Here is a 15,554-nt window from a genome sequence, read left to right on the forward strand (position 1 = left end):
ACCCCTCACCTCTTGAAGGGTTTTGGGTGTGGATGGGAAGAGGGAGGTGAAAAGTGGTGGGGAGAAAGGGAGAAAAATGCTTGATAACAGAAAAAATAAAATTGAACTAGAAAAAAGACTGATATTGCATAGAATATTAAATATGCTAAATATCTCCATTAAGTTTTGATTTCAAGGAATCAATTTCTCAAGTCTCAGCTTTCTCCTTGATAGTCTTCTATTTTCGATGTTCTTTAGATGTTATAGAAAACCAAGATATTTAAGTATCACTTTTAAGTACTGGTAAAATTCAACCTCTCTACTCAAAGTCTTAAATTTTTATTCTTCCTTTTTAAAACATTAAAAATGCTATACACTTATCTACTCAAAAGAATTTTTGACATTCCTGAAAAGAGTATCCATGAGATGGAGTAGGATTTGGTGTGCTTTTCAGCAGAGCTGTGAAACTTGAAATCATCCATTTACATCAAGTGATTAATACAATGTTATGATATTTTGACTGAAAGCCATAATCAATTCTATTTAGGAATGATAATGAATTTAGAACTAAGCATGAACAATGTCCCGAAACTGTATCCCTGGAAGATACTACATTTTACAGCAACTGTTAATGCCAATATCATATTAGTGGTATAGTTTAAATAAAGTACAGTTTTCCAAAAGTAAATTAAAAATACCCTAGCATTCTTACTATGTTTGGACTGATTTTACATATTAGCAGTATATAAACTAAGCATACTGTTTATTGCAGAACTGAGACAAAGTCTTTGGGGTTAATCAATAAAGGTGGTATAAAAATGTTACAGAACCTTTGATGGACTCGATTTTTTAAAAAAATTTATTTATTTTTAGTTTCCAACATTCATGTCCATAAGATTTTGAGTTCCATATTTTCTACCCATTTCTCCCCTCCGCCCACCCCAAGAGATCATGCATTGCAATTACCCCTTACCCCAATCTGCTTTCCCTTCTCTCATTTCCTTTCCCTCTATTTTCTTGTAGGGCAAGAGAGATTTCTATATCCTATTGCCTTTATATCTTATTTCCCAGTTGCATGTAAAAACAATTTTTAACATTTGTTTTTAAAACTTGGAGTTCCAATTTCTCTCTCTTCCTCCCTCCTCACCCATCCCCACTGTGAAGGCATGCAATTTGATATAGGTTATACATGTGTAGTCATGAAAAACTTCCATAACAATCATGATATGAAAGACTAACTACATTTCCCTCCATCCTATCCTGGCCTCATTTATTCTATTCTCTTTTGACCCATTCTCCTCAAAAGTATTTACTTCTAATTACTCCTTCCTCCCATTTGCTCTCCCTTCTATCATCCCCCTATACCTTCTTATTCCTTTCCCCTCTACTTCCCTGTAGTGTAAGATAGATTTTTTTCATACCCAACTGAGTGTGCATGCTATTCCCCTCCTTAGGTCAAATTTAAGGAGATTAAGAGCTCACTCTTTCTCTCTCACCTTCCCCCTCTTCCCCTCCATTGAAGAAAACTTTTCTTGCCTCTTTCTTTGTCTCTTTTCTTTCTCCCTTTCTCCTTCTCCCAATATATTCCTCTCACCCCTTAACTTTATTTTTTTAGCTTTCATCCCCTCATATTCAACTCACCCTGTGACCTCTGTCTATATGTATATAATCCCTCCAACTACCCTAATACTGAGAAAAGTCTTAAGAGTTACGAATATTATCTTTCCATGTAAGAACATAAACAGTTCAACTTTAGTAAGTTCCTTATGATTTCTCTTTCTTGTTTACTTTTTCATGCTTCTCTTGATTCTTGTGTTTGAAAGTTAAATTTTCTATTCAGCTCTGGTCTCTTCATCAAGAATGGTTGAAAGTTCTCTATTTTATTGAATATCCATTTTTTCCCCGAGGGATTATACTAAGTTTCGCTGGGTAGATGATTCTTGGTTTTAATTATAGTTTCTTTGAGCTCTGGAATATCATTTGATCCCTTAATGTAGAAGCTGCTGGATCTTGTGTTTCCACAATAGTTGAATTGTTTCTTTCTGGCTGCTTGCAATATTATTTCTTTGACCTGGGAGCTCTGGAATTTGGCTACAATATTCCTAGGAGTTTTCCTTTTGGAATCTCTTTCAGGAGGCCATTGGTGGATTCTTTCAATATCTATTTTACTCTCTGCTTCTAGAATATCAGGGCAGTTTTCCTTGAGAATTTCCTGAAAGATGATATCTAGGTTCTTTTTTTTTTTTTTGCTCATAGTTTTCAGGTAGTCCAATAATTTTTAAATTGTCTCTCCTGAATCTATTTTCTAGGTCTGTTGTTTTTCCAACAAGATGTTTCACATTGTCTGCTATTTTTTCATTCCTTTGGCTTTTTAAAAATAATTTCTTGATTTTTCATAAAGGTATTAGCTTCCATCTGCTCCATTCTAATCTTTAAGGAATTATTTTCTTCAGTGAGCTTTTGGACCTCCTTTTCCATCTGGCCCAATTCTGCTTTTTAAGACATTTTTCATCTCATTGGCTTTTTGGATCCCTTTTGTCATTTGGGTTAGTCTATTTTTTATGGTGTTTTTTTCTTCAGTATTTTTTGGGGTTCCCTTTAGCAAGCAATTGACTAAGTTTTTCATGATTTTCTTGCATCACCCTCATTTCTCTTTCAAATTTCTGCTCTACTTCTCTTACTAGATTTTCAAAATCCTTTTTGAGCTCTTCCATGGCCTGAGACGAATTCATATTTTTCTTGGAAGCTTTGGATATAGGAACTTTGACTCTGTTTATTTTGGTCTTCCTTGTCACCAAAGTAAGATTCTATAGTGTGTGTGTGTATATATATATATATATATATATATATATACATATATATATATATATACATACATACATATACATACACACACGTATAGCATATATTATATATATATACTATATATACGTATATATAGTATATATTCTTCAGTATATATCTTCCAGTTTTTGCTCCTTTCTCCAGACATTTACATGACTTTTGAGCTCATTGTCAAGATAATTCTCTGCTTTCAGTGGGGGTAGGGGGTTGTACTGTCAGTACAATCTGTGGATTGTACAATCCCCTCCACAATCTGTGGACCTAGAGCTCCAGAAACAGCCACTTCCTGTGCCCCTGAAGCGGGGCCAGACCCCTCTACTGTCTTACATAGATCTGACAGGTTTTGTCCACTGACCGTCCAATTTATGTTCAGTATTTTGGGGTTGGGAAGTCTGGTAACTGCCACAAGTGCCAGAGATTCAGTTCCCCTGAGGCCTGTTCACGTCCCATCTGTGCCAGCACGGCCCATAGTGGACGGCACTCTGCTTCCAGTATGACACAATGGATGCTTACCATGGACATTCCAGGCTGGTTTGGGCTGGAAATTTGCTTCACTCCTTCATTCTGTGGGTTCTGCAGCTCCAGAATTTGTTTAGTCATTTTTTAGTTATTTGGCTGGACTTGGGGGGAAAGCTCTAGCAAGTGTCTGCTTCTACTCGGCCATCTTGGCTTCGCTCCCTGGACTCTTTACAAATCACCAAATAAATAATGAGTTATTATTTATACCACCATGGGGCATTTCATCACTTAATTCTGGCTCCTCAGACAACAAGTTATTTTCTTGAAAGTTATTGCTGATGGCAGGTATATGAGAGGTTTGTTTTCTATATTAACAACTTTAACAGACATTGGTGCTTAGGCTATTTCTGAACTAATTCAGAAAGTCTATCACTGATCCTTTAAGATGTTATGCTCCCTTGACAACTTATTTCAGCTTTAACCAACTTGTTCACCAATAGCCAGGACAAACATCATTATTAAAAGTGTAGTGAAGACTTTCAGTGCGAAGATGGCAGGAAAACACCTCAGCCCTCTCAAAATCTCTTCAAGAAAAACCTTGAAAAATGCCTCAGAACTAATTTTAGAGCAATGAAGTAGCTTACCAGCTCAGGACAGCTTAGAGGGTAAGTACGAAAGGTCCATCTCACTGGGATGCAATGAGAGCCACAGTAGCCCCAAGCCACACCCCAAGGGAGACTGCAATGAGTCACTGAATCCCAGGGCAAGCCACTAATGAGACCCTGCCTCACAGTGCAAACCAGAAAGGAGGCCCCAAGCCCTAAGGCAAGCCACTGGCCCATGTAGGCCAGTACCACAGTGACTTCTTTCCCAGTGCAGGCCAGAAGCAAGGCTCCACCCCCGGAGCAGGCCAGTGATAAGGTCCTGCCTTCCAGAGCAGACCAGGAATGAGACTCCACATCTGGAGTGGGCCAGCTAGGACCCAACCCCATGCAAGCCACCTACTAGGCCTGGAGGACTGGTGCAAAGCAACAGCAAGGCTCCAAGCCCCAGCAAAAACTTGGGACAATGCCCTCTTTACTCTAGGAGCAAAGCCCAACTTTTACATAAAAGTACCAAGTCACAAAACTGGCAGAAAAAATGAGCAAAAAATGAAAAAAAATGAATCTGACCATAGAAAGTTACTGTGGCAACAGGAAGGATCAAGGTACAAACTTAGAAGAGGACAACAGTGTCAAAACTGATATTCACAAAATTGCGAACCCTCAAAGAAAAATGTGAACTGGTCTCAGGACCCAAAAGAAGTCATGGAAGAGCTCAAAAAGGATTTTAAAAAGCAAATAAGACAAGAAGAAATAAAACTGGGAAAAGAAATGAGAGTAATGGAAGAGAATCATTAAAAAAGGTCAATAGCTCAATAAAGAAAGCACAAAATATGGAAAAAAGTAACAAAAATTCACTGAAGAAAACTGCTTAATAAGTAGAACTAGCCAAATGGGCAAAGAAGTACAATACGGTCACTAACTTTTAAGTCCTTAAAAGTTAGAATTGGGCAAGTGGAAGTTAGCAACTCCATAAAACATCAAGAAACAATAAAACAAAATCAAAAGAATGAAAAAAATAGAAGAAAATGTAAAATTTTCTCATTGGAAAATAATTACTGACCTGGAAAATCGATTCAGGAGAGATAATTTAAGAATTTACTAGACTACCTGAAAACCATGATAAAAAAAAGAAAAAGAAAAAGAAAAGCCTGGCCATCATATTTCAAGAAACTATCAAAGAAAACTGCCTTGATATTCTAGAATCAGAGGGCAAAATAGAAATTGAAGCAATCCACCAATCACCTTGTGAAAGAGATCCCACAATGAAAATACCCAGGAATATCATAGCCAAATTCCAGAGCTAACATGGCAAGGAAAAAAATACTGCAAGTAGTCTGAAAGAAACAATTCAAATATCATGGCCCTATAGTCAGCATTATATAGGACTGAGCAGCTTCTACATTAAAGAAACATAGAGCTTGGAATATGATATTCTGGAAGGCAAAGGAACAAAGATTACAACCAAGAATCACCTACCCAGCAAACTGAGAATAATCCTTCGTGGGGGGGAGGGGGGGATGGACATTTTAATGAAATGGAGGACTTTCAAGCATTCCTACTTAAAAGATAACAACAGAATAAAAAATATGATCATCAAATATAAGACTCAAGAGGAGCATGAAAAGGGGAATAGAAAAGAGAAAACATAAGAAATTTAGTAAAGTTAAATATTTTATATTCCTACATGGCAAGATGACACTGGTAACTCTTAAGAACTTTCTCACTATTAGGGCAATTAGAATGAGTCTAAATAAGAGGGTGAGTGTGCCAACTGACTATGATTGGATGATATACAAAAAAAACAAAACTAAGGGATGAGAAATAAGATTACACACTGGGAGAAAAGGAAAGGGAAAGATAGAATGTGGATAAATTTCTCACATAAAAGAGGCATGAAAGGGCTATTACAGTGGAGGGGAAGATGAGGGTATAGGGAGTATTGCTTGAACCTTACTCTTGTTAGAACTGGCTCAAAGGGAATAACATATACACACTTAGGTGGATATAAATTGGATCTTGAGCAGGACCCCACCCAACTAGAAGACCTCACAAACAGAATCTAATCCAGGTGAATTCTCACCTTTAGGAAGTCAGTCTATGCTATTGCAGTCCCTCTAATTATAATCTAGGGGACCCCAGCTTATGAAGGAGAAAACCAAACACAGTGGTCTGGATAAAGATGGATTCCTTTGTCTGAAGGTGGCTGAGTCTCAGCAAGAAAAGCTTCAGACTTTTAGCCCACCTCCTCAATTTGGAAGTCCACTCTTTCATTAATTGTTCATCAGTCAGGGTCAATTTTCACCTGTCAAGGGCACCTCCTTTTCCAAAGGTATTTAAGTATTATGGGATCGTCATGGTTTTGTCTTGGGTTATCAAGAGAAATCACTAAACATTAATTAATTGATGATTAGCTAGCCTACTTAATAAACTGATTATTAGCTACCCAGAAACTCTTTCTCTTTGGCTTTTCATTCATCTCAGCTAATCTGATTTTAAAAAGGAAAGAAGAAAATCAAATTACCAGGATCAAAAATGAAACGGGTGAACTCACTTTCTTTTACTCTTTCCTTTTTAATTCAAGTTTTCTTCCACAAAATGACTAATATGGAAATTCTTTACATGATTGCACATGTCTAACCTATTATCAGATTACTTAACATCTCAGGGAGGGTGGGGGGAGAAAGGGATAAAATTTAGAACTCAAAACTTAAAAAAAAAACAATGAATGTTAAAAATTGTTTTTACATGTAGTTGGGGGGAAAATGAAAAAAAAATTTAAGGGCAGTGAAAATAAATTTAGGTACCTATAAAACATCACAAGCAATTTTTTTTTAACTATCAAATTTCACCAAGAATATATAATATTATACATATATTCAAATACAGGTATACACTATGCTTAACCAGAAGAACATCTTCATTAGTTATTCTAATAGTGAGCAGGCCCTGACAAACTCATTGGTTTCAGGGCTTGTTGTAGCTGCATTCCCCTCCCCACAGTGCGCATCTAACTTTCTCAACTTCCATGCCAGGTCTCCGCTTCAGCTGCACCCTGGAATCTCTCTTTCAACACCTGGGGCCTCCTCAGCCTGAAACATCCACCCTCGTGACAGCCCCATTCTCCCACTGGTAAATTGATTATTGTGGCCTCCATTCTGGAGTGGAGCATGACACCATCAACCTTCATTCCTCTCCCAGCTTTGCTTCTGACTTCCAGTTCTTCAGCATGATCCTACTTCCCTATATTTCTACCACCCCACCCCACCATTTTCCAGCTTCCTTTAGTGTGGTACCTCCCACCATTTAAACATAAAGCTCCACAAGGACAGGGATTGTCTTTGTCTAGCTGGTATTTGTATTCCTAGCACTTAATCCAATGCCAGCAATACTGGTGACAGGAAAGGAGATAAAACAAAAGCATTAAATATCTACTACATTCAAGGCACTCTGTTAAGGGTTTCTAATGTATTATCTCAAGCTTATCGGGCTTAATAAAAGCTTGTTACCTACCTACCTATGTAAGCAAAACTTTGTATGAGCCATAGAACTGGACTAGAAATAGAACTGAACCTTTTAATAATATTTTTAAGATGGGATTCAACCTTATAAACAAAACTTTGAACAATGTATTTGCTGGCTCTTCTTCTCTATTGTGGACACTAATAAAAATATGCTAACTCAATATAATAATCCTACACCACTGTTCAATCAGCTTACTTTTAATTTACCGCACAGCTTCTTACTAAAACAAACACAATATTCCTACCTTATTTTATAATGAGTTTTCATGTGTTCTTTGAGCTGTGAAGAAGCTTCAAACTCTTTCTTGCAAGATTTGCAAGTATAAATTCGGTTCCCAACCAGTTCCTGTCGGTGTTCTTCCATGTGTATGGACAACTGGCTCTGAAGAGTAAATTCATCCCCACATTCAGAACAGATGAGATTCTATAAAATTAAAAACAAATATCTGTCAATAACCAAGATATCAAAAAATACTTATTAATAAGCAAGATAACTACTTTGAAACTGTTACTTTTTAAGATAATTCCAATAAAATGTATTTGAGATCACTACCCAAAGTAAAAGTTTTATCTGAAATTCTCTCTTTTCCTACTTTCAAAATATTTTTTGGAATTGGAAATCTCATTTCCAAATAACAACTTATTTACATGAATAGAAATAAATGAACTATGGTGGGACTACCTGAGGTACCTTCCAACTAGAATTTGTTTAATCCATATGTACTAAGTGCCTACTCTTATCAAGACATTGTACTAAGCATACAAAATAATATAATGATGAATAATAGTCAATAATAAGAATAAGAATAACTGACATTAAACTTTACAAAATGTTTAAGATGCATTTCATTTGATCTCATCAAATAAGACACAGTCACAGCCCTAAAGAAGCTTACAAATAATTTATTAAAAAAAAGAATATTTGCTCACCTCTCAAGGTTGGAAAATCAGTCTTTCCCTGTGGACCCTTCCTCTAATTGGTCAGTTCTTTCTAGAATCTCTATTTTAAGGAAAGGACACAGACTAGTCACATTTGTTTCTTCTTTCCTCTTTGGACTCTGCTTCTGACTCCAGACTTCTTTCTCTACCAGTCCCCCAGGAAGTATTCTCTCTCACACCTACCTCTCTACTCCAATCAAAGGAGAAATTTCAATGGGTCATCTTTTTTTCCCAACCTCAAACTCAAACCAGACAAGCAATCAAGGCAAGAATAATGGGCAAAGAGTAGGCCAGCAAAGCTGATTACTGACTCAGTTCTAGACCCACAAAAGCAGAACAGGTTCTCCCAAGCAGCACAGGGTTTCCAGGGGGCCCAGGAACACAAACTCAATACTCGGGGTTTTGAACCAGGTCAAGTGCAGTGACATACAGAGATGATCTTAGACTCCATCTTGAGTCTATGCCAGGAGGCCAGGGTCTCCCAGAAGGAGCAAGAGTACAGACTCAAGACCAGAGATCAAAGCTAGGTCAGCAGCGTCAGTATGTCCAGAAATAATCTCAGACTGAGACCCCAACCCAAGTCAGCAGCACAGGGTTTTCTCAAAGAAGCTAGGGATCAAAGAAGCCAGATCCCTTAATCTAGAGCAGATCTTGAACTCAATCCCTGTTCAGAAGAGAAGAATGGGGAAAGGGAAAAGGACAGTGAAAGACAGATCCTTAAAAAGGAGCCTGGATCAAAGACTAAGCCCCCCTAACTCCCAGTTGGTCCTGCAATTCTGGGTTGCACAGAACAAATTATTGAAAGAAAGAATAAACAAACAAAAAAGATATGGTGCCAAGGATGCCCAAGACACAAACTCAGAAGAGAATAAACAAAATACCTATAAGCAAAGCTTTAAAGATAACACAACTTATACGTTAAATTATAATTATAATTGCACAGTCACAACCATACAAGATTTAGCAGATATCACTGTAAAGGAGAGTTTGTAATATGATATTTCATAAGGCAAAAGATAGAGGCTTATAACCAAGATAAATTTATCCAGAAACGGAATATAATCTTACAGGAAAAAAATGGGCTTTTTATGAAATGGAGGATCTTTTAAGAATTGTTGATGAAAGGAAAACTAAGAAACTTCGAAATATAAACACAAGGCTAAAGAGAAACATAAAAAGGCATACACAAAGGGGCATTTAGTAAAGACTTTAAATGGATGAAGTGTTTGCATTCTAATAGAAGGTAAGATTGAGGGGAAAGACCAATACAAATATCTGCTAAGAACCATAACGTCATAATGGGTCAGAGGAGGAGTCAAATAACAGAGGAGGCCTGGGAAAAATTTTTGTCATGTTTTGATGATATTAAAGAGAGGAAGGGGAGGGAGAGAATATCGTAAGTTAGAAAAGAAAAACTGGAGGTGAGGAGTCATAACATAATCAGAGGGCAAAAACAGAAGCTTACAGGAATGAGGAAGGGAAAGGGGAGCAAGCAACAACTGAAACTCACTTTAATCTGAACTTGTAAGGGGATAAAATACATAAAGATAAAAAGTCTGGTGTAGAAATACCTTCAATTCATCAATGAAACAGGAAGAAAAAGAGGGAAAGAAAAGGAAAACAAAAAAAGGGCAGACATAGGGAGAGATTAGTTAAAAGCAAACAAACTTAAGTTTAGAGGGGAGAAGAGAAAGAAAAGGTAAAAACTTTGATTACTCCTTAGTAATAAGAAGAAAAAGCAGGAGAGGAGTGGAAGCTGTTTGAATTATTCAGAGAGGTTTGGTGCTAAGAACACTCCTGTTTTAAACTCCTCTTTTATGTAAAAATGGGATGAAAAACAGAGAAAAATGTATTAAGAGAATAGGATAGAGGGAAATAGATTTATTAAGTTCCAACTATGTACCAGGAACTGTACAAAGAGTGCACAGGGGAAACAAAGAAAGGTATAAAACGGTCCCTGTGATGACTTCTGGGTCTGGTGAGCAAAAGATGACAGACGATATTTTCTCTGAGTCCAATAATCTCTCAAACCTCTCTAAAACAGAAATTACGTGCCAAAGATAAAACAACTTTAGCTGTTTTCATGACCTAGGAAGGTCAAAACAAAACACATGATTGATGACCCTAAACTCACTCAGCACCCCTTCCTGACCTCCCAGACTACCAATAGAGAAGCAACACTGAGATGTTCAAGGATGTTAACACAGACTTACATTAACACCCTGTACTGTGTTGCCCCCCCTTCCCAGCTCAAGCTATGGAAGTTTGCTTGGTCTCCATCAATAGCTTGGCCACAACCATTTTGGAACAAAAGCCTACCATGGTCTACAACTTGGAAGCACTAGCATTGCAAAGCTCCAACTAGCTGATGGTGGAGAAACTAGACTCGAAACTGTGTGTATTGAACCAAGGAATTGAAGAATAGGAATGGAAAAGGTCACCAGGACAGGACACTGTAACACTCCTCTAACCCTGAAAGAAGAGCACAGCATCAAGTTAGGGCCAATTCTGACCACTCAAAAGTCAGTTGATGGAGAAACCTAAACTGGTGAATGGTTAATAACCCAGAATGAAAGAAGGCTGGGACACTTTGAGATCCAGCCCCTAGGGAAACCATAATCAGAGTTAAGAGTCAAAAAGTAACAACTGGGAAGCCCTTGAACATCAACAAGAAAAAACCAGTAACTATAGAAGGAAATACAGTCTCCAGGTCAAGTAAATGAGTTTAAGTATCTAGAAATAAATACTGCAACAAGGAAGGGCAGGGGAAAGACGTAAGGAAGGAAAAGAGGAAAGGAAGGGCAAAGGAAAGAGAAAGGGGAAAGAAGAGGGAAGGTAAAGCTAGAGGTGCAGGAATCTCACTTGATACAACTGCTCCTGGCCTAGAATTCCTCTAATGCTTGTAGGCTTGGTGTTTAAAAGGTTATCAGCAATCCAGCAAATCTTTTGTTACTCAATACCAAGCTGTTTACAATTCATTTAGAGAATTCCTTCCTATTTTCTAAAGGACTAGAGGGAAAGGGACAGAGGACCTAATTAAATTTAAGGAGAACATGTAAATACAATATGCTGTGAATGAATGCTTTAAAAGAGAAATGATGGTTATAATAGAATTTATGTCCTACATAGCAAAAGAATGAACAGAACAGAGATAACTGAATCTGCAATGGCAAGCCTTATCAAAGAAACAAAAGGAGAACAAGAGATTGGGAATACAAATACACAGAAGAGAAGAAAAACCTAGAAGAAAAGAAGCAAAAAACAATAACATTAAAAGAAAATGTGCTCACTATACAAGAAAAAATACTGAACTCAAGCACAGAATGCACAAGGACAAGCTAAGGATCATAGTTCTCCCAAAAGAACACAAATGGACCGAAAAACTTAACATCATAATGAAGTAAATAACAGAAGAGAACTTCCCAGAGCTTCTAAACACAGAAAATGAAATTTCAATGGAAAGAATTCAAAGACTGTCTCCAGAAAAAGACAAACAAACAAACAATTAAAGGCTGTAAACTCCAAGATACATAGTGGTTAAACTTAACAAAAGCAGAAACAAGTTCTGTGAGCCATCAGGAGAAAAAAACCTTTAAAATAATTCATGACTATATTTCACACCAAGAAGAAGAAAAGAGGAGAGAATGGAATAACATGTTCCAAAAAGAAATGAAACTCAAGATGCAACCCGGGGTGACCTATTCTGCAAATCTGAGCTTTAGCATACAGGAGAAAAGGTGGACCTTCAGTAATGAGAGTAGAAAACATCTTTAGAAAGAAAACCAGAACTAAAGAGATTATTTATCCCTCAAGCACCTAAACAAGAGAAATGCAAGAGGAGTAAATAAACGCAGCAGATAAAGAAAATAAAAACAATAAATATATGTAAGAGAAATGTACACAAGAATTTACGGCAGGTTGCTCCAATAAAGGCCTCATTTCTCAAATATATACTAAGTATGGAACTGAGTCAAATTTACAAAAACAAGAGTCATTTCCCAACTGATAAATAGTCAAAGGATATAAACAGGCAATTTTTAGAAAAAGAAATCAAAAGTTGTGAAAAAATGCTCTAAATCACCACTGATTAGAGAAGTGCAAATTAAAACAATTTTGAGGTACACCTCACATCAATCAGAAATGACAAATGCTAGAAGGGATAGGGGAAAAATAGGTACACTTGGGTAGTGTGAAATGACAAAATGAAATAAGTAAAATTAGAAGAACAATGTGTACAAAGATAGCAACATCGTACAGTTTTTAAAGACATAAGAACTCTGATCAATATAATAATCAACCATTGCTTCAGAGGACCTGATGTAAGATGTAAAATGTTATTCCACTTCTGAGAGACAAGTGATGGACATAAAGTGAAGGAAGAAAGAAATTCTGGGATATGGCCACTGTTTAGATTTGTTCTCACTATGCTTATCTGTTATTCTTATATTTTATCTTTATTTTTCTTAGTTTTTCACTGGGGGACAGAATTGTAATAGTGATGTCAAAAAAAGAGGGTCATTGAAATACATAATTTTAAATGTACTAAAAAGAACAGAAAGAAATACACATGACAATTTTGGAAGTAATGTGTAGGATTATGTGCTTTATAAAAAGCAAAAAGTATGAAATGAAATTTATGATTTAATAGAGAATCTCCCTTTGGCTTATGCTAGATGTATAGAAATTCTTTCATTTTTTTGGTATTTAAGTTCAGAATAAAAAAAAAAAACAAAACCTTTACATATCAAGCAAGAATTAGAAGTCCTAATCCAAGGATGCAAATTTGACCTCAAAGGTATCAAAACTTAGCTCATAAATCACATAACAGCAATGTGGCTGGAGGGGGCAGAGAATATGAAGAAGGTATACTTATATGAGAAACTTCAGCAACTATGAGTGGGGAAGCACAGTGGAGAACATTTGGATGAAGGTCAAATGGAGGCAGACCATATGGACAAAAAGAGGCAATAGATGAGTAGTGTGGGAAACATAAGTCTGGCTCAAATACATGACATTGTCATGATAGGCTACTATAATTATCCAGTTATCCTCTGGAGCTAAAGGCAGGGAAGATAAATAACTTCTTGACCTGCCTTGGCAATGATTTCATCCTTTAAAACATGGAGAAAGTAACAAGAGAGAATTCTATTCTAGATCTGATTCTCACAAAAAGAGCCAGGAGTTGCTAAGATGGAAATATAATGGGTATCTTGAGAGAAAGTGACCACTCCATTCTAGAGTTTATGGTAGAGAAGAAAATGAAATCCAAGCATAGCTTGACATGTATCCTAGATTTGGGAAAAGCAGATTTTCAAAGATTAGAATGCTGGGTAAGTTCCCACAAGCTGAAATTTGACAAGAGGGAAGTATAAGTGCGATAAGAGATGCCCACAACTAAAATTCTAAAGACAAAAAGGGAAAAAATTCCAATGAGAAGGTGCAATAAGATATCTGAATGTTTTTGTTGTTATTTTTCAGTTATTTTCAGTCATGTCTGACTCTTTGTGACCCCATTTAGGCTTTTCTTGGCGAGGACACTGGAGAGGTTTACCATTTCCTTCTCCAGCTCATTTTACAGATGAAGAAAGTGAGGAAAAAGGGGTTAAGTGACTTACCCAAGGTCACACAGTATGTGTCTGAAGTCAGATTTGAACTCAGGAAAATAAGTCTTCCTGACTTCAGGTGTAGCACTCTATCTGCTATACTATTTAGCTTCGCCAAAATATATGAATAAATCAATGTAAATCCATACAGAAATCATCAATAAGGTTAATTTTTTTTTTAGAAGAGAAATGTACAAAAAATAAAAACAAAGTTTTAATGTAAGACCATACAAAGCACAGTTCTGTAGTGTCAGTGCAAATGTCAGTCAACTCAAAATGACCTGAGGTTGGTATGGGAAGCTAAGGATGAGATGGCTTTTATTTGTTTATCTGTTACGTGTTTCTTTGTTTAGCTATATTGGGAGAAATATGAGGCTCAAAGAAAGTATAAGACTTTTGCTTATCCACCAAAGGGGTGTAAAGGACAATGATAAAATGGTGGTAACAAAGAGAAGACAGAACCTTTTAATGCATAATTTGCTGTTTTCTCAGCCAAGGAGAATGACATTTATACTGGAAATATTAGAATAAAAATTGCAGGAGATAGTAAACAAGCACTTAGTTACCCTCAACGAAATCAAGTTACTTAGCCCAGAGAAGAGCTAACCTTTCTCATTCTTGTAAAGAACTAGCAATTATTGACTGATGAGTCATTGTAAGTAATAATGAAAATGATGGTAGAAAAATGAGAGGTACCTTAAGACTAAAGAAGGGTAAATGTCCCTATCCTGATTATTTAAATTAAAAAAAAAAAAAAAAAGGCAGAGAACAGAATCTGCAAATTCTAGGCCAGTAAGTTTGACTTTGGTTCCTGGGAAAATTCTTAAAGTGATCTCTAAGAAGATTGTTGGTGAACAAGGAGATAATAAAAAGACTGAACATGGTTTCATCAAGAAGATGTCGTCAGACTAAGCACTTCTTTTTTGACAGGCAAGATTATCAAACTGGTAAATGAAATGAATACTGTTATTATAATTTACCTGGATTTCTGCAACATTTTTGATAAAGCATCCCATATTATTCTTGAGGAAAAGTTGGGAGATGAGGACTACTTCAATAGCCTTCTAACTGGTCTCCTTGCTCAATGTCTTACAACTGCATTCCACTTAATGGCCAAAATGATTCTCCTAAAGAGAATTGTCCAACAATACTACCCTTCCCCCTACTCAATAAACTCCAAAGGCTTCCTAGTATCTCTAGAATCGAATATAGAGCCCTTTGCTTATCTTTTAAAGAGCTTTACATATATCTTTCTAGTTTTCTTACACTTCTTATACTCCTCTCTCTCCATTTAAGACATTGATCAATTTACTGCTCTTCACACATGACATTCCATACTTCATCTTTCTCCCTGGGCACTAGTTGAACCTTGTGTCTGGAATTCTCTCCTTCCTCACTTGTACCTCTTAAAATCCCTCACTTCTTCAAAACTCAGTTAAATACCACCAAATATTTAACAGGAGGTTCTTCCAAGAACCCCTGATGATAATATCTTCTCCTTTCAGATTAACTTCATCCATTCTGTATCTCTCTTATGGAACCAGATGTTAAAACTTCCCCTTTAGGATGTCTGGCTTTTTAAAGTACTTCCTGTACTTAGCACA

At 36.5% G+C, this 15,554-nt stretch overlaps 1 protein-coding gene across 7 annotated transcripts in view; it reads right to left on the reverse strand.

Moving 5' to 3' along the window:
- ZNF236 (zinc finger protein 236) overlaps window positions 1-15,554 on the reverse strand; it is a 218,006-nt gene that overhangs the window by 146,711 nt on the left and 55,741 nt on the right. For all 7 annotated transcript variants that reach the window (XR_011965983.1, XM_072604065.1, XM_072604062.1 and 4 more), the window contains one exon: window positions 7,654-7,832. Coding sequence is in view for 6 of the 7 variants with exons in the window: in XM_072604065.1 (XP_072460166.1) it covers window positions 7,654-7,832 (179 nt within the window). In the remaining variant the exon portion in view is untranslated. The remainder of the gene's footprint in view (window positions 1-7,653; window positions 7,833-15,554) is intronic.

This window comes from Notamacropus eugenii, chromosome 4 (genome assembly GCF_028372415.1).
Source record: "Notamacropus eugenii isolate mMacEug1 chromosome 4, mMacEug1.pri_v2, whole genome shotgun sequence".
NCBI classification, from domain to species: Eukaryota; Metazoa; Chordata; class Mammalia; order Diprotodontia; family Macropodidae; genus Notamacropus; species Notamacropus eugenii.